Raw genomic sequence first — 19,925 nt, forward strand, 5'->3', positions numbered from 1 at the left:
ATCTCCAGCGAATTAAAATCAGGAGCAAATAGTGGGGACCACATTGATATTTGCTTAATGCTTCTTTTTCTGGGAGAGGAGCTTCCTAACAACATCTTGTAGGAAAGTTTCTTATTGCTGCTATGTGTTAGTTTTTGCATATATATAAAAAATTAATTTTGATTTTTTTCTATAGATTTGAATTTATTTAGATTTGTGGTAGAGAAAATGATCAACGTATTAATTTTTTTTCAGCAAATTTGGAAGGCGGTGCCCATGTAAAAGAGGGACTATAAATAATGAATAATAATAATTAGACAATACGTTGAAATTCTCTCACTAATCTCATCATGTGTCAAGGACTCGAGAGGTAATTACCATTACTGTACAAAAAATATTTAACTTTTTTCTAGAGAACCCAGCTAGTTTTACTTTTATCATTTCCAAAAGAACCGTAAAACTGGGTTAAACGGCGTATGACACTTTTTTTGTGAAAGCTGAATGTACGTTGCCTTGGCCAGGGTTACAAGTAGAAATACGAATTCTCAAAACTATTTGTTCCCATTTCTTAAACACGTCAGTCAATGATCTACCCTGGTGATAGCTTATTTTAAAGGTGGTGACTTCATTTACAAAGGCCGATTTTAGCTGGAAAAAATATAGAAAAAGTTGCATCAATCAAAATTCATAGGTTAATAGGGCATTCATAAAATGAGAGCGACGAAGAACAATATGCCAATGCAACATAGTGTATTACATTACATATATACAAGCCCGCCACCAAAAGGAGTCAATTTTTCTTAGGCTCCGTTTGATTCGGTTATAAATAAGAACTAGTTTATATTAGGAATAAGTACAAGTTTAGGAACAAGGGAGAACTAGGCTAATTTTGTGTTTATATAAAAATTTGGTTGTGTCCGGGAATAAGAAAAATAGTGTTTGAATAAATAAGATGGAATAAGAAAAATAGTTGATAGTTATAAATAGAAAATAATGATATTACTCACTCATTATATTTGAATTTAAATTTTTAAATTCAAAATTTTAAATTTTAAATTTAAATTTTTAACTTTTAAAATTTAAAATTTGAAATTAAAGTTTAAAATTTTAATTTTCAAAATTTAAATTTAAGACCAAATTTAAATTTGAAAGATATAAAATATTAAATTTTAAATTTAAAACTTAAAAATATCAAATTTAAAATTTAAAAATTTAAAATTTAAAATTTAAAATTTAAAATTTAAACTTTAAAATTTAAAATTTAAAATTTAAAATTATAAATTTTAATTTTGAGATCACAAATTTAAAATTTTAAAAATTTAAATTCTAATTTAAAAGAAAAATCTCTCTCGTTGTGTGGTGGGAACAAGTTTGTTCTCCCCCACCCATTTTTTTGTTTGGATACAAGAGGGGGGATAAGGGGCTTATCCTTATCCGCCCCCTTGTATCCAATCCAAACTGTACGTTAGAAGCTGCAAATTTTCGATGGGCCGCGTTACATTCAGACACCTAAAAACTAGGCCCTCCTCCTCACGATCCCACCCACCGATCCACTCGAAATCACCTACCCCCTCCTCACCCCGACCTAACACTTACTCACGAACCGCGCCAACTCGGTCCGACTGAACCGACCCGACCCGACCCGACCCGACCCGTTCACTCGGTTGCGTTGTTGCATCGCATCGTCGCCTCTTGCTCCCGCATGAAATGGCTGATATCCCAACGACGCTTTCTCAGCGCTAATCGATCCAACGCTCCCCCTCTCCTCCTATTTAAAGAAACTGGGTGCGTAGTGCACCCTCGCTAGTGTGCGTCTCATTTCTCCCTCTTTTGTCTCTCTCCTCCGTTCTCTATCTCCCTCCGTCGACCAGCATGGCGAGCTCCGCGGTGGCGAACGGCGGCGCGAAGGGGCCGTCGCCGGGGCGCGTCGCCGCCGTGTACAGCGAGGTCCAAACGAGTCGCCTCAAGCACCCCCTCCCCCTCCCCTCCGTCCTCCGCGGCGCCTTCAAGATCGTCGATGGCCCCCCGAGCTCCGCCGCAGGAAACCCCGGTAACACGATCTGATCCAATATGTCGTCCTCTCCTTCTTTACTGTGATCTCGTCAAAAATATTTTTCCCTTTTCATTTTACTCTATCTGATCATGGATTCGGATTGGATCTTTGATTTGGATCTGAGGATGTGCGTGATGTGTTTTGCGCAGATGAGATCGCGAAGCTGTTTCCGAATCTGTATGGTCAGCCGTCGGCGTCGCTGGTGCCAACTGGCGCTGTGCCTTCGGAGATCGCCGGAAGTGCTCTCAAGATCGGCGTCGTTCTCTCCGGTGGCCAGGCTCCCGGAGGCCACAACGTGATATCCGGGATCTTCGGTTAAGACCTTTTCTCCCGATTTCTTCTTGTGTTTAATGATCTCGTGATTTAGATTTTATTTTGGGAGTTCATTGATTGGGGATTGTGTTGGGTGGTTTCTTGATAGATTATTTGCAGGAGATGGCTAAAGGGAGCGTCCTGTACGGATTCAAAGGAGGTCCCGCGGGCATCATGAGATGTAAATATGTCGAACTTACTACGGACTTCATCTATCCTTACAGGAACCAGGTATGATGAGAATACCTTGCGTTTGCTCTGGCGGCTTTAACGAGTGGTTATAATTCTCTACTAACGCCTTTGGGTTATTCAAATATTGGGTTATTTAAATAGTTTATATCTTCAAGCTGTATTATGATTCTTATGGTTGAATTGAAGGCTCGGTCATAGATCTAGATGAAATCAACATAAGAATGACATGACTTAATAGAAAGGAAAGAGAATAAGAATCAGGGGCTCGTTTGGTTATTTGGTGCTTCTTTCAAAATATTTAGGGTTAGTTTTGCCGCAGTTTTAAAATGCTTTGTGCAATGATTTAAGTGCCCATCGGCATGGGCCGTATCTACCGTGTCGTATGGTGCAAACAAGATATTGGCACGATACAGCCCTAGTATTGATGACACTACTCAAAACCCTCTTTTCTTTAAATTAGTAAGTAATTTTCTCAACAAAGTTCAAAAAATTTGATAAAAGTATATAATAAACCATTAGAATATTTTTGTTGCTAAAGAAAATAAATATTTCATACTATTATATGTCGGGACATATGAATTTTTTGTGGCCGGTACACACCGTGCCGTACTGTGTCGGCAAGTTTCCTGCATGACTACGTGCCACGGCACTTAAATCCTTGGCCTCATGTCTGCTGCGAGTATCGTAAGGGATTCTTAAATCTTCTTAAAGCTAGTCTGCCATGAGAGTTTCTAGCACAGTTAGTACATACTTCTGTAATGCATGCAGTTGTACATGCATCTCAAAATGCCATCAGTACTGGTCATATTTCAGCGTACAATTGTCTTTTGTTCAATCTTACTGGGAGTAGTCCTTAAGAATCTCTCAGTGCTTATTAGAGGCACTTTATTGTAGCTAGGCTGCGAAAAATGTCACTAATACGGTAACTCTGATATGAATAGGGTGGATTTGACATGATTTGCAGTGGGAGGGATAAGATTGAGACTCCAGAACAGGTACTTCTTAAAATTTTATTAACTAGATTAGTTCTCGTTTCTGTTTTTAGTTTAATTCTTACTTATATTTGTTCTCATTTATAGTAGTTTAGTCTCAAAACATATGTCTAGTGTAAAATTATCATGCACTCAGTTTAAGCAAGCTGAAGAGACGGTCTCAAAACTCGATTTGGATGGACTTGTTGTTATTGGCGGAGATGACTCAAACACCAATGCATGCCTTCTCGCTGAAAACTTTAGGTAGGGAGCCAGGAGTACAGTTGTGCTTTTTAACTTGAATTCAGTAATCTCAAGAAGTTTTGGTGATTAATAGTTCTTCAATTTTGAGGGTCTTATTTCTTCAAGGATGTTATTTACAAATTTTACTGGAATGATAGGGCAAAGAGTATGAAAACTCGGGTTATTGGATGCCCAAAGACAATAGATGGTGATTTGAAAAGCAAGGAAGTTCCAACAAGTTTTGGGTTTGACACTGCTTGCAAGGTACTCTTCCATAATCTCATTTCCTTTGCTCTACCTTGATGGGTACCATGGATTATTTTTTAAAAAAATATATCTTCCCTTGCTTCCTGTCGCCTACAGCTTGTATGATTTTGTGTTTTAAGTTGATTAAGTATCACAGATTTCTATAGTTAGGGCATGAATTATCTTTGCCTAGTATGTGATGCAATTCTGATGTTCCTAATAATTCAATTGCTTTCTACCTATCTATGTCAGGCACTTTATTCTATCTTGTCCTGTCAAAGTTGGGACATAGTTAATGATACATCTTTATCCAATTTAGCAGTGAATATAGAACGTTAAATATTTATATCGGGTGCCAACCATGATCCTTTTTTGTGAGATCTTTTGTTTTCAATACATTTTAGCCATGCTAAGTCAACGCAGAGAACTAGTTAGCCATTTGTTAGTTGTAGCCACTGCCTTCATGCGTTAACCTAGAATTTAATTTGAGAGGCTTCTTCTTGCTGTCCAGATTTATTCTGAAATGATTGGAAATGTGATGACAGATGCAAGATCAACTGGAAAGTACTATCACTGTAAGCTCCTATCTTTTATTTTTTTCATGCAGCAACTATTTAATCTCTTTGTTAAGTCTTCTTAGCTGCTGTTTCGAAGTATGAGATGCACGCCAACATGCAGAGCATTGTAGTATTAAGTAGACTGTCTATTCTTGTTAAGCATGGGTTACCTAGTGTGCCAATGATTGCCATGCTGCTTGCTAGTGTTACAGACTTTACATTTTAAAGCTTGATGACAACCATTATGCATTTATGCTCGCGCTGCAGCCATATGGGTGCTGCCCCATCTAGGCCTTCTATACTGCAGTAGTCTAGATTGAAGCTAGTACAGTAGTCTACATTGATGCGTCGCATGTGAAGCTGCTTAAGTTGTTTGATTTGTCCAAAATTAACAAGTTGCTGTTTCTTTTAGCTCCTCATAACAGGATGTGTTTTGGTTGCCCTTTCCTTCAACTGGTTAGTTTCTTTTTCCTATGTGCTTTCTGTTCTAGAATGAACCTAGTTACCAGTATCTTGGTACAAGACTACAAATACTTGACGTTCATTTATTTACATTTTGCTCGGAGGCTCTGTTTTTTCTTCTGCGACCCAAGTACCCTATTAACAAATGTGCACTATTACTAATAGTCTAATAGTGATTTTATATGATGCATGTACATTTGCCATATAGTAATAAATCATTCCATTTTCCCCACAGAAATGGGTAAAGTTACTTTGCAAAATGTCTTCTTCCCAGCTTGCAGCAAATATAAAATGGACAAAAGTATATATAAACAAAAAGATAGCAAAAAAATGTATATAAAAGTTTCCTCGTGCAGTCTCAACAAGAGTTGCATATGCAACAATCTTCATCTGGAATATATAGATTTATAATTTCTTCTACACTGTGCTTTTAAATTTGTAAATGTACTTCCATTTAAGCTTTAGCTGGTTGTCCAATGAAATTTTAATTTTACGTAGTTGTGAGGCTTATGGGACGTGCTGCTTCTCACATCACTCTGGAATGTGCTTTACAAACACACCCGAACATCACTTTAATTGGAGAAGAGGTACTTCTTTCCTTTTAGAGCTGGTTCTTCATGGAACAATTGAAGATAATTATGTAAGATTTTGTCCTCTTTATGTAATCTGAGTAAGAAAAAACTTGTTATCCAGTAGGGCAAATTTTGTAAGTTTTTGGGTCAGCTATCTTATAGACCTGCATAAATCATAAAAAAATTTCTTACAATGTGTTTTGATGCTTGTACCTGAGACATTGTTTATTACAGGCTTGTTTGTTTGGTTAGGATTGTGGCTGAGGTTAGCTTAAGTGAAACTATGAAATATATAGTCAGCCTCATGTTAGGCAATCCTTTTATCTGTTCTCCCATCTATATCCATCTCTTGCTCTTCTTTTTTTTTTTTTCTGGGGTTAACTTCTATGATGGGTCCTGTGCCTGTAAATCGCATAATCTTTTGGCTCATGCAAATGCCAAACCTCTGGTTATCAAAAGATATGTGACGGAGTTTTATAAGAATATCTACACATTTTATAACGTGCAATGTCAACCAACACGCATTTCTGTTTGAATCACCATTATTGCTTTATCCTGACAGTTGTGCTCTTGCACCTACTTAAATGCTTTTGATATCTTGTTGGCCTCTGTAAAGGTGTATCTTTGGTGGCTTCTATTTTCTTCCCTTCAATTTCTGCATGTTTCTTATTTCACTTCGTCTTCTAGATGTCTTCTACGTTTTTCCCAACAGTCACTAGTTGTTTGCAGGTGGCCGCCAAGAAGCAAACTCTCAAAGAAGTAACAGACTACATTACTGACATCATATGTAAGCGTGCAGAGCTTGGTTACAATTATGGTGTCATCCTTATACCAGAAGGCCTAATCGACTTCATTCCTGAGGTATAACAAATTCTTCTTTTTTCCCCTTTGATTCTCTGTGTCTGGCAAAATGGGAATATAAGCTGCTCGGATCCACTGCCATTTTTTTTCCTTTGATTCTCTGTGTCTGGGAAAATGGGAATATAAGCTGCTCGGATCCACTGCCATTTGTAGTTTTGTAGTCTTTTGTCAATGGAACAGCTCAACTGATTAATTGTTGATCTTGATTTTCTGCTCATTTCAGGTTCAGCAACTTATTGCCGAATTGAATGAGATCTTAGCTCATGATGTTGTAGATGAAGAGGGGGTGTGGAAGAAGAAACTTCGAGAGCAATCCCGGTTTCTATTTGAATTTCTACCCCAAGCTATTCAAGAACAACTTCTTCTGGAAAGAGATCCACACGGAAACGTACAGGTATGTAATCGCTTTTGATGTCCTTTGATTTTCCTATGAGGGTGCTTCTATCAATCTGCTGGTCATTATTAAACTATCATTGACGTCTTCAGGTTGCCAAAATTGAAACTGAGAAAATGCTTATCTCTATGGTTGAAACTGAGTTAGAGAAGAGGAGATCTGAAGGGAAATATGCTGGACATTTTAGAGGACAATCCCACTTTTTTGGGTAATTTATACTAATCCTTTTATTCAATCCCAGGATATGAGGAGAACTTGTTTGTTATATTTGGAAGTTTTAATTGCGATTTCTTATAGTATTTGCATTCTGTGATAGCAATGCAGCTTCGGACTGATATGTGAACCTGCCTATCTTCTTGGTACTAACAATATCTGCTTCACTTTCTTGAATATGCAGTTATGAAGGAAGGTGTGGTTTGCCTACAAATTTTGATGCTTCCTATTGTTATGCATTGGGTTATGCTGCTGGAGCTCTTCTCCATTCTGGAAAGACTGGCCTTATTTCTTCGGTTTGTTTTTACCCTTCTTTTCATTTTGTCATAATTTATGATTTGTAATCGAATTCTGCTTTGTTTTTGTATGTTTTCCTTGGTCTAAAGATTTTGTGAAAGTTCTGCATTTTATCTTCAATATAACCAGACCTTATTTATGCTTATCGCACGTTTTTTTGATTTTTGAAATTGTAATAAACAAAGTATACATTATTATATGTCATGAGCATGCAGCAAACGTCTCTGTTGTGTCTGAATTCATCTTGATGCATGGATCATTGTTCTATTCAGTGGCTTTCAAATTTATTGTTCTTTTTTTTCTTTTTTTAATAACTGTTGCTTCATGGAGTTCTATATATGTAGAATCAACACTAACTGCTTTCAATACTTGGAAGTCCTTAATAAGGTCTTTTTTTTTTTTAGGAAAGCCCATAGCAAGGCTTCTTTGTTTATCAATCTTGCTTGATTTGAACTTGCTCTTTGTATGGATACATTCATATCAGGCAATGATTAAATCAACGATTTGTTGGTACTTCTACATTGTTGTCAACTTTAGGTTGGTAACTTGTGTGCTCCTGTCGAAGAATGGACTGTTGGAGGGACTGCACTGACTGCATTAATGGATGTAGAGAGAAGACATGGTGATTCATCCTTCACTGTCCAGATTTTATTATTATTATAATTTTTATTGTGACTGTTTTCTTTTTGTGATGTTTTTAAGATGCATAATCTTTTTCTTGCTTTGTTTTTTTTTTTAAACAAGTTTTTTTTGCTGATTTATCTAACGGTCTTTATTAGTGGGAACTCGTCGTCTAATGTTGGAAATAATTTGCAGGTAAGTTCAAGCCAGTGATCAAGAAGGCAATGGTGGAGCTTGAAGGTGTTTATACATTCCTCCCCATTTTTTCTTGCTTACGTTTTGCGCCCATCCTATTCTGTTCAGCGGGGTGATCTCCCTTGTCTTAAACTCATTATTACAGGTGCACCATTTATAAAGTTTGCTTCCATGCGAGACGAGTGGGCCATAAAGAACAGATACATCAGCCCAGGTCTGTTTTTCACATTTCGCAGCCAAGTCTCTTGCTTAAACTGTTTGTTCGTGCAATCTGTATGTGTTAAAAATCTTGAATGAATTGTAAACAGGTCCAATTCAATTTCATGGTCCTGGAGCCAATGATGTCAATCACACTTTATTGCTGGAGCTTGGTGCCCAGGCGTAGAGACCTGCGTGGCGGAAGCCTTTTTTTAAAAAAAAACCTTATGCTGTGAGAGGAATTAGAGCCCGTAAATTCCCTTGTTTTCTAGTAGGGTGAATAAGTCTTCCCGCATTTACTACTTGAGTTGGGCATCTGCTGGAAATTGAATAATCACACTTTATTGCCGGAGCTTGGCGCCCAGGCGTAGAGACCTGCGTGGCGGAAGCCTTTGTCTTGTTTTTCAAACCTTATGCTGTGAGAGGAATTAGAGCCCGTAAATTCCCTTGTTTTCTTGTAGGGTGAATAAGTCTTCCCGCATTTACTACTTTAGTTGGGCATCCGCTGGAAATTGAATAATTACTTTTTGTGATGATTTTTTGCAACTGTTTTATCAGTTTCTTGTCTTCTTGTCACCATGTTAACTTTTTAGCTTCTTGGATTTGTTACTAACAATCTTGATGGTACCACAGAAATTTCCCACTACGACGGTTAGGGATGCTTTCTAGTTTTAGTTCTAAAGTGGCGTGCTGACTTGGATCTGAGCAACATCGCCTTCTATTTTTGAATTTTCACTCTGCTCTTACTAGCCGGCTCCAACAGTATTATTACTGCAAATTTCCTCTCACAGATTGTGCTTCTGGTGTAGACGGAGGGGTTCGGCGTCCCCGCAATTTGTAACATGGGGGCATGCCTTCTTCTCTGGCCGTTTGTATCTGGTAAAAGTTTAGAGCCTTCTCTGCAGGAGATTCCGAGTTTAGAATTGGAAAACGTCTTGTGAAGACAATAATGCTCATAGGTATGACAAAGATTGGCTCAAATGGAATGTGAGAAAAAAATCTATCTGCTCATTAACTTGTAGTTTTCTTCTTTTCACCTTTGTCTGTTTTAAGATCGCATAGATAAGTCAATAATGCTTTCAATCTGTTTGAAACGTAACGGCTGCAACCATCGTGAAAACCAACATAATATCTAATAATACACCGAATCTATTGGACATACTCTCCTTCGACCTTCATACCTGCTTACAAAAAGAATGAAATGGAATATTACATTCGTACTGTGCAATCCGGTCAATTCTGAATATCAAAGCTTGTCAATCTCATTTCTGCGGAAGGTTTGGAGAACTTCTCCAAACGACATGATTCATCAAGAAGACACATTTGACAGGGAAAAAAAATCAAAAAAAAAAGATGATGAAAATTTGTGATTTTACAGCAAAAAGAACAATCCCGGTAAAATTTTTTATACAAGGCTAATAACCATGACATAAAAGACTGCAAATTGAACGAATAAGGTTATCATGTTCGAGCCTATTGCAAATACCACAGTGCTAAGTAAATACAAATTAATCTTCTCACCCAAAGCCTAAACCATCCTTCAAAATCACCCCACACCATTGCCTTCAATATGGTAGATGTGATGATTCACATGCGCAGATGATAGACACAAGTTGACTTAGAATTAGTTGCAATGCAAATGACCCATCATATTGTTGCGCTTACTAACATCAGATAAAAAAGATGCGGATAACATGTTGCAAAATTATCTGCAAAATTATCCGAAAGTACTATAGCACACTATGAATAGGAGTAAAACTAGGAGGACTGGACTAAGTTAGCGGTCAGTCTATTCTTCACGTGGGCAAGAGCATAAGAAGTTATTTTTCCCTTTTGGTGATCCTAGCAATGAGAGAAAATAACTTGAGCAATCGTGTAAAATTTTGGTGGAAAAGTTCCCCATACTAGTCATGCAGAAAGAGTCAACCCGATGATGCCAGTCAACTTAGATTTTCATATCATAATCTCAGTCAAGTAGGGTTTTAGCTGGCAAAGGAAGGTCTCGACTAGTACCCAATTCTCACTTTTGTTTAACTCAAATTCTATGTTATCGAATGTTCTGAGGTAAGGACTTTTTACTAGAGGATGTTGATTAGCATGTGATACACCTTGGAGGAATGTGGAGTGGTGTCTTCTTAAAAACACACATATGCAAAAGATATTGCTACCCACATTCTGCTTTTATGCTAAACGAAACCCCCCATTCGTAGAGGTCCTATAACCCGCCATTAGCCGGCTCATTCAATTGCAAATTATGTAAAATTAGAAAGGCAAAAAAAAGAAAAGTTGAACCAAACAAGGCTGAATATTGGCATAATTATAACTTCGAATACAAAAGACACCAAGATAAGAAAATATAGTGGCATGGTAACTAGCAACATAAGGATGGATATTCTAAGATAAATATAGTAGTATTTCTCGAGTCCATCATGATACTAGTGCTAACAACAGCTAAGATTCATGCCCGATTGGATCCTTGGAGTAACAGGTAACTTATTGCAAATTACACTAAGAGAAACATAAAATCATAAATGCCAGCTACGTTTTGTCAAAATAGCCAAACAAGAATCATTCTTACCTTGAAATCTCCTGGTAAGAACTAAGGATGTTCCAAGTAACAGTACATTTTCCAAAGGGTCCATCCGACCTAGCTTTTGCGGGTGTGCAGTGCCATGCCACTGCAGATCACCCAATTAGCTGGCCTGTTTTGCGCTGCTGTACCATTGCATGTTTTCCACGTTGGACTGCAGCAACAGAAGTAGTGCTTTCGCCACTGCTGTGCCTTGTGGCCCATCTTATCACTGCAGAGCTGCACCAAATAGACCACTACCATACGAACAACAGAAGTTTCTTGTTGATAGCATTCTTTTTTCTCTCCCTGTAGTTATTGTAACTTCATTTTGGAACAAGAACGTGCCATATATTATTGCCAGGTTTTTTGTTTAATTGTTTGTCACAATGTGGATATTAATAAGCAAAAATGACTAATTATGCTGCGGCTTAATTTGATCACAAAGAAGAGTCTGTTTTAAAATTCAATCTCATGAAGGCAAAACAATTAATGAAGGGTACCCATATTAGAAATATTAACAGTCATGCGACAAAAAAGGCATGCTTACCTCAGAGAAGATAGGAGATCACCTTCATCAATCATATCACCAAATTGAAGCAATTACATGCTTGCTAAAACAAAAGCTAATCTGTGGCCTGGACTGAATCAAAATAAGTCAGAAGCAAAAGGCTATATAGAACATGGAAACCGGAGAAAAATAGAGTAAAGATAACAAGTTGGTTATTCGGACTGAAAGTATCTATTTCAACATGCAATCCCGATGAAAACTGTATAGATTTCTTTGCAGCATCAGAAAGCCATTTTCGATATCCATTGGTTATAAATACAGGAGAAGAAAATACCACGTAAAAACGCCAATAGAAAACGACAAGACCAGCATCAACTGTATCAGAGATGAATAATGTCAGATTAGTTCTCTAGCAACCTGAAGATTGCAAAGATCAAAGAATTATTGCAGAGTAGAAAAAAGGAATCAAACAAATAAAGCACGAATCCGATATAACTAGTATTTTATATCCGGTAAAATATAAACAAGAAAATGTCCTCTCCAGCAACATATGCACTACAGATTATGTAAAAATTCACTCCCAAAGACATACACAAACACACACTTCCTGAGACCATTTTATCAAGCTTCAGATTGTATGCAGCTATTCACATTTCTTTCTTGCAAAAACCAAAACTTGATCAACTAGTATAAGTACTTTAACACAACTATAGCACGAAGTAGGATAAATAGGACTAAAATAACACCCTCCGGCTATTATTAATATCTAGAACTCATGCTACAAGAACGGTAAAGCCGCAGCGGTAGCAACGGCACCGCTCCTCCATTACCATCTATTCCCCCTGGCGCTGTATCATACTGCTTCCTACATCCAGGGCATCGCCCATCCGCCTCAAGAATCCTCTTGTGGCAAAAGAGGCAGAGGCGGAAGCCGCATGAGCACGGGAGAAAGCTAGAATCGGTAGAATCGAGATCTTCACAGCAAATAGGGCATGAAGACGGCAAAGAGAGGATGCCCTTCTGGCTAGGCCCTCCCCAGTGCCGCTCCATTCCCATCGTGAAGCTTCTTTGCTTCGAAATACTCGGTAGGCTCTGAGGACGGAAAGCATCGTCCGGCCTCCAAGCCCTAGGAGCACGACAAACGGGCTCGGGATGGGTGCTGGCTCGGCGGCACGGTCCAACATCCGCAGAACCAGGGGAAGCCACAGGGTCGGCTTGCGCCATTTGAGGACCGGATTCCTGGCCGCCTGGATCATTGCCGGCCGTCAATGCATCGGCAACCGCTTCCCAATCGTCCAAGACGCCGCCGTCTTCTCCCTGATCCCGCTTGCCCGCTTCCTCTTCTTCTTCGTCGCTTACGCTTCTTGAGCTGGATCCAATGCTGCTGCCGCTGCTGCTCAAGATATTGATGATCGATTGGGCATTGCGTGAAGGGTTTGCCGAGGCATTCGAGGTCGGGCTATGCGTCGGGGAGTCCAAATCGCTCATCTCATGCAGAGACGAGTCGTCTCGCTCGTCCTCCTCCCGCCGCCGCCTCGTCTCCGCACCATCCTTCCCCGTCTGGGAAAGAGGTGGGTGGGAATGCGGCGAGGCGACGGAAGGAGACACCGCGCAGGTGCTCGTGATCTTTCCATCCTTGTTACTCTTAACTGCATTAAAAAGAATAAGATCCGATGTCAAAATACATCAATTCGAACGGAGGAACTCAAAATCTCCCAATCCCTTCCCAGGATTTCGACCCGAGAACGAAATCAACAGGGAAAAAGAAGAACAAAATTATGAAAAACCTTGAGAGAGCCACTGCTCGCGCCGCGCATCGAGCTTGCATTGCTTCAATTTCGCCGAGCGATTGCCCTAAAACACAAAAGAGAGAGAGGAATCAGCGGATCACAATCAAACGAAAGATGAATCGAATTCGATCCCAACACGAGGTGATTCCGCGATCGGCTCACTCACCCGCTTCTTCTTCGCGGCGTCCTTAGGGTTCGATGCGTGAGCGGAGGCGTCGTTGGCCATGGCGTCGAAGCCCATCTCGTCGTCCTCTTCTCTTCGGCGTGCGGGGTCGCAAGAGGAAACCCTAGAGGGAACAGAAAAGGCGGAGAGCGAACGAAAACGGATAACAAGAAAGATTTTTGCCCCCTTTTCGATTTCGCACCTCTCTCTCTTTCTCTCTCTCTCTCTCCTTTTCTCTCTCTCACTCTCTCTCTATCGACCTCTAAAAACTTTTTCCAGTTGGGAAAGCAAATTAAATTACGAAATACCATAAATGCCCCCGTGATTTACCTATTAATCACGGAATCTTCGAGAAAACGGAGGTTAGGGAGGATAATTTCAGGCGAGAACCTCGTAACTCACGAATTGATCTCAGCCGTCCGATCTGTTTAGGGGAATAATTAACACTTGTTTGTGTAACCGCTTGGGCTTGTGACACGTGCACGCGTAAAAAAGCGGGAGGAAAAGGAAATGTCGCAGGAATAGCAGTGGGAGCAAATGTCTCTGCCTCTCTGCGTGATGTGCTCTCACTTTCCTGTATAAGCTAATTAAAATGGACGGTGAGGATGCGTTTACCGATCTTCTGAATGAATAAATTAAGAATCGAAGAGAAGAATTTTGTGACACTCCTTAACAAAGTAGTTCAATGGGCTACAGCATTCGAACCAATCACAATTTGTAGGTTGGTCCACACCTGTTCAGTCTCTGAGAATTAAAATCCCTTTTGGTGATTCCACTTTAAAGTTAGATTTTTAATTATAGTCACTATCAGTATAATGCAAAATAATAAATAAATAAATAAATCTTACTCTCGGGTGAAATTTAAAATTCTACTTCTGCTAATACGTTTTAACTAAAATACTAGATGTTGCGATTGCTACTGCTTAATTATAGCAAATATTAGATACATCTTCTGCTTAATTCTTGTATATGTCAGATAAAATTTTCGAGAAAGAAAGAGAGGGGCTTAATTATTTTGTTAAGAGTTAAGTGAATATTGAAATCTTAACAGCAAATGTAATGTTCAAATAATCAGGGGAAAGCTTTCTTTTTTCTCGTTTGTTCAAATAGTCAGTTGTGGTTTCTTCTTGTCACCTTAACTGAGCAATGAATCCCAGCCAAAGGTTCATAAGCTGCATAGACCATCCTTCAAGCAAATTGCACAGGTCACAAACACATAAGATGTACATAACTAATTAAAGGTTTAGAGATTGGTGATGCATGTAGGTTGATGACTCATTTTAGAGTTTCCCTTGGCGAAGAAAATTTGGAAATGAAAACCTATAACAATAAGCAATGAAAATGATCTCACTACAAACAAGAATTATTCAAAAAACATGACAATTATTCCTACTTACTCAAAGAATTTCCACAGAGACTAAAACAAGCTGGAAATTAAACTTCAGAGAAGTTACAGATGGCAGATACAACTGTCAACTAGCTTCAGATTTACAATATCTCAAGCAAGCATCAATCACAGAAGAGCAATCTTTACTTGGTAGAGATATGTTGATCTTCATGGGTTCACTTCATATGCAGCGAGACGGCAAACTTGAGAGCTGTTTAAAACATATCGGGCTAAAGCTTTCTTGCTTTCGGAGAATATCTTTTTCATGAATAACGTATATAATAACTTCATTACTTCCTGCCACAACAGAAACTTACAGAATTCATTCAATTACGTGAAATTTCTATATCATGTTAATCAAGCTTTACCCCCTTACCCTAGTAGCACTAGTCTTATGACTTTATCATCAGTATATACTTACAAAAGTGAAAAAAAAGAGGCATTTTCAGACAGTTCACTTCCGACAAAAGTATCTAATAAAAACCTTAATAACTTCAAGCAGTCCATAAAGTCTCGTCACCACACACAAGCCTCGTGATACAGGACCCCAGTCTATGCTGCTCAGGAAGAGACTTCCACCACACTACAAATGAGGAATTACCCAAGAACACATCTCTACCCAAATAACCAGAATTAAACCACCCATTTGCTTCACTCTCCAGTTTCGTCACCTTCTCTCTTACATCTTCAAACGGCTTATTACCAATCTCAATCTGAATCTCTTCAACCATTGCCCAGAAACATGATTCCAAGCTAGACCCTTCGGCTAATCTCTGAGCCTGCTCATACCACTTCTGTGAATATCTATAACGCCTCGGCCTCCCTTTATACATGTAAGAGCCCGTGTCTTCATTCTTAGAGTGCCTATAATAGTTGGCTATATCCAAAGGTTCAACTAAACGGCGGTACCTTGTGCCTAAATTTATCCACTCTGCACGGTTCTCAAAGCTATCCGGTAGTTCATGCCTTCTCAGCATCTCGACTATCTCATCCCAAAGGCCGGCTAGCTCTATCCTCTTAACATTAGCATCGAAATCTTCGATGTTTCTATGAAGTTTGAAGCTGTCGTAGTAATTCAGACCTCGGATTTCGCATGTTGCTTTGTAGTCATTCAGGCAATTCAGGGCTTCTTGTATTTTGCTACAGTTGGCGTCAATCCTAGCCCGATTGCTTTGCCTTTGCTTCTCCCACTTTATTGCAGCACAAAGGGATAAACTTGCCTCTTTGCTCTGGACGCAAGAAAGAATAAGGTGAAATTGCATTTGTATTGAACAAGATAGCAAGCAGCAGACTACTTGAATGAAATTTAACTAAGAGGAGAAATATGCAGCAATTTGTATCAGGAGAAAAGCTTTTTTTTTTTTTTTTTTGTTCTTCTACTCAAATTCTCGTTTAAATCTACTTGAAAACCAACGAGCATATGTTAATCCTGTTTTGTTTTGTTTTGTTTTGTATGATGCACCATTACAAGCTTTTTTTTTTGGTCACTTATGAATTGATACCAACTTTTTGAGGGCAAGCTAGTAGAGAGTGATTTAAGAGTAAAATGCTTCCTAACTGTGCTTGTAAGTTCCTAACTGCACATCCCTTAATCCAAGGGCCGAAAACCTACAAGCACCAATAATTTGATACTTTTAAAAGCATAGGAGCTCAATTCTCTCTCTCTCTCTCTCTCTCTCTCTCTCTCTCTCTATATATATATATATATATATATATATGAATGAAGACATGCTGCTAGAATCGTTCCATTACTTCCTTAAGTAGTTAACTCATTAGCAACTATTTGGGATAAAAAGAATTCCTAAACAATATCTTATGATTGTAACTTCCAGCTGTGCTATTGTATAGCAACACATTTGAAAAGAAACGACATATCATTACGAGTCACGTGCTATACTTTACAAGCACTAAATAGAGAATTAAGAGTGATACCAGCAAGGTATGACTATTTTAAAAATAAATTAAACTTTATACTGACCAGTTCAAGATCCCCCAAGATTTCTTCATCCAAATCACCATCCCCAACAGTTAAGGATGGTGAGAGTTTGTCCAGGTAATTAATACAATCTACATTTCCTAATACACATTGCTTGATCTTTGAGTCATATTGCCAATGCTCGTTCAAACTTCTATATGCAACCTCCGACATTTGTTGTTGGGGAGCCAATTGGAGGCAGTAAAATAGTAACTGCATAATAGCATACGAACTCTTCACGGCAACTAATTGCCCTTTGCTGGTACAGAAAACATAAGTTCCAACAGGCCTGTACGGGGAAAGCTCAATGAAGGAAGTTAAAGAACCCAGGATAGAGTTAGTACAGCCCATGAGCAAGGAGGTCAGATAGCTGGAAACAGATAACGCACTCCTTAATACAGTTTCATAAAATACAGATACTAACTGAGATTTGCCGATGGATTCAAGACTGAAATCTGATGCTTTAGGGCTTAAGAAATGCAGAATGGCCTGAATTTCTTCTCTGCAGGATGACAGAGGGGTTAGGAGAATCCGCGGAACGATATCAACCGTCATGACAAAATGAACGAAGCAGCGTGACCACCCCTCTCGTTCGAGAGCATGGATGAGAACACAGTCTCCGAAAAGAGGAGACCCAAAGGTCACACAGAAGGGATGAACTTGAGTTGCACCGCCTGATTTCATACAGTTCTCAAGCAACCATATCGTAGCAAGAGCCGCAATTGAGCCTCCTGTAGAATGGCCAGTGAAAATCACACGCTTCTTCTCTGTTATAGCTTTATAGACCTGAAAAGCAAAATCCAGTCTACGCTAATTGTCTTTCATGGGAAAATAACTAGTAAGTGGTTGGAAAAATAAAAGAAAATAAAAAAAACATCCTTGCTGATAGAGAAAGAGCACTGCTATATTGATAATTAATGTAACAAAATGAAGATTTAATTTCGCAATTCTTTTTTTTCCTTCGCTATTTTCACTACAGATGAAGTTTCTCAATATGAATTAAGTGAAAAAAAATTTCGCATCATCGAAGCATCAAAGCAACACAACATTGCGATGTCACAATGGAGAGCCAGAGAAACCTCATATCGTTGGATCAATTATGCAGGAGGAAAATTACCTAATTCTACATACTAATTCACAGACACGAAAGTGAAAAAGATAGTTCTAACTCTCCAATTGAAACTCATTAAAACAGAAAAGGATTCATACCTCGGATTGAAGCGTAGAACCCGTGAGAATCCTCCGGAACGAGGAGAGAAAAGCCGCATTTACTCGGGCGACAACGCCAGGTCCGATGCTTTTGAGAGAGGGGAAGAGATCAGAATCGACTTCCGAATCTCCGAACGGAGCTCGGCCCCCGCAGATCCAATCGTCGGCGCACCACGAACCGGGGAAGGCGAAGATGGAGCAAGGAGAGGGTTGGGTGAGGGAATGGAGGATAAAAGGAGAAGCGATTGAAGAAGAAGAAGAAGAAGAAGAAGAAGAAGAGGGGGAGGAGGAGAAGGAAGAGGAGTGATGGTGAGCTCTCATGGAGAGGGAGCAACAGAGCTCGATAAGAATCCGCTCTTCCTCTCCCATGTCCACACTTTCCGGAGGTGGAGTTCCGCGGCTCCTCATCGCTCCCTTCGCTCTTCGGCTTCTTCTTCGTTCACGGCTCTTTTCGTCGAAGTCGACCTCGGACGAGACGAGACGAACACGGCGGGTGCGGGTTCTTGACTTCTTTCCCACTCGGGTGGGGCCCGAGCCGGGTGGACTCGACTCGACCGGCGGGTGACCGGCGGCTCCAGTATTCACAACGAGCTCGTGGACACGTGTCGGTGCGAGCACATAGTACCAAACGGGCCCGAGCCGGTTCCAGGCCCATGGGATCTAGCCTACTTTAGACCGGGCCATCTATCTACCCGTATTGAAAATAACCGTCCATGAGCTTGTCTTCAAATTTGGCTATTAAATGGAAGGCGCACTAAAATAAATAAATACGAGTTTAATTTTGATTATTACATTTTTCATTTTATTCGCATAATGATCTTCAATCGATTCAACCTTCACGCAGCAGCGAGAGTTTCAATCTGGCTTAGATTGAGCCGTTAACATTTTTTTTTTCTTATTGAAACTTCTAAACTGACAAAATTCGCATGGGCATATGCGTACACACACTAGCGTGTGCAAGAAAGCCTCGAGTGTAACACTGTTCCATGCAGTTTACAAGAGGAAGAGCATTTTAGCAATGCATTTGTAAGAACCAGGGAGGCATGTGGGTTACATCGATGACCTCCTTCCAGTGTGCATGCCGCACAACACGATCAATTGCCGCCACTTCATATATATCTCAGGCCGATGATATGAAAATACTCATAACCGAGGAAATATGAGTAGTCAAAAGCTGGGAATTTAAATAAGGTAATTAGTAAAAGTAGGCAATCTAGTATGATAAATTGGTTGATGAGTGAGTTGGGATCCCCTGGTGATAGTAAGATTCATCCCTGGTGGTAATAGGATTGGTGTGTAGGGTAGTTAGTTGCCAATTTTTAAATACTCATGTTCCCTCAGATATGAGTATTCTCATATCATCGGGGCCGGATATATATATATATTTATAAAAGCTCGAAAAGCTCGAAAAGCTCGGATTAAGCTTGCTCGGTTCATTATGAGTTCGAGCCGAACTTTACTTAAAGCTCAGAAAATAAAACAAGTTCGAGCCGAGTAAATTATATATATATATATATATAAGCTCGAAAAGCTCGAAAAGCTCGGATTAAGCTTGCTCGGCTCATTATGAGTTCGAGCCGAACTTTACTTAAAGCTCGGAAAATAAAACAAGTTCGAGCCGAGTAAATTAAAGCTCAGCTCGAGCTCGCTCGGCTTATAGCTCGGCTTGTGCTCAGCTTGCGCTCGGCCGAGCGAGCAAACGGTCGGGATGTTGAACGTTATATTCTCTGCTATGCTCTACTAGTTTATGCTAGAACGAAATGGAAAATACTTCATTGCCTTTTAAACTACTAGNGGCTCGCTCGAGCTCGGCTCGAATTAATTTCAAGCCGAGCTTGAGCCTAGATTTAGGCTCGAAATTAATTTCAAGCCGAATTTGAGCCGACATAAGCTCGCTCGAGCTCGGCTCGTTTCCACCCCTAGCAAGTTGTCGTTATTGATATAGTGAACTGGTG

At 39.5% G+C, this 19,925-nt stretch overlaps 3 protein-coding genes across 3 annotated transcripts; 1 reads left to right on the plus strand and 2 right to left on the minus strand.

Moving 5' to 3' along the window:
- On the plus strand, positions 1,718-8,923 carry LOC109726104 (pyrophosphate--fructose 6-phosphate 1-phosphotransferase subunit beta-like). Its single transcript, XM_020255544.1, has 16 exons — positions 1,718-2,029; positions 2,182-2,346; positions 2,454-2,575; positions 3,478-3,531; positions 3,665-3,771; positions 3,909-4,014; positions 4,508-4,571; positions 5,514-5,602; positions 6,317-6,448; positions 6,672-6,842; positions 6,935-7,050; positions 7,240-7,351; positions 7,890-7,974; positions 8,169-8,213; positions 8,314-8,382; positions 8,477-8,923. The coding sequence occupies exons 1-16, from the start codon at positions 1,852-1,854 to the stop codon at positions 8,551-8,553; spliced, it is 1,692 nt and encodes a 563-aa protein (XP_020111133.1). The 5' UTR covers positions 1,718-1,851; the 3' UTR covers positions 8,554-8,923.
- LOC109726126 lies at positions 11,909-13,653 on the minus strand. Its single transcript, XM_020255564.1, has 3 exons — positions 13,403-13,653; positions 13,234-13,300; positions 11,909-13,095 (listed from the first exon to the last, which is right to left on the minus strand). Exons 1-3 carry the CDS (start codon positions 13,475-13,477, stop codon positions 12,206-12,208), a joined length of 1,032 nt encoding a protein of 343 aa, XP_020111153.1. The 5' UTR covers positions 13,478-13,653; the 3' UTR covers positions 11,909-12,205.
- Positions 14,999-18,596, minus strand: LOC109726118 (protein EDS1L-like). The gene is made up of 3 exons (XM_020255554.1): positions 17,971-18,596; positions 16,765-17,547; positions 14,999-16,015 (listed from the first exon to the last, which is right to left on the minus strand). Exons 1-3 carry the CDS (start codon positions 18,376-18,378, stop codon positions 15,281-15,283), a joined length of 1,926 nt encoding a protein of 641 aa, XP_020111143.1. The 5' UTR covers positions 18,379-18,596; the 3' UTR covers positions 14,999-15,280.

This window comes from Ananas comosus, linkage group 2, assembly GCF_001540865.1.
Source record: "Ananas comosus cultivar F153 linkage group 2, ASM154086v1, whole genome shotgun sequence".
Taxonomy (NCBI): domain Eukaryota; kingdom Viridiplantae; phylum Streptophyta; class Magnoliopsida; order Poales; family Bromeliaceae; genus Ananas; species Ananas comosus.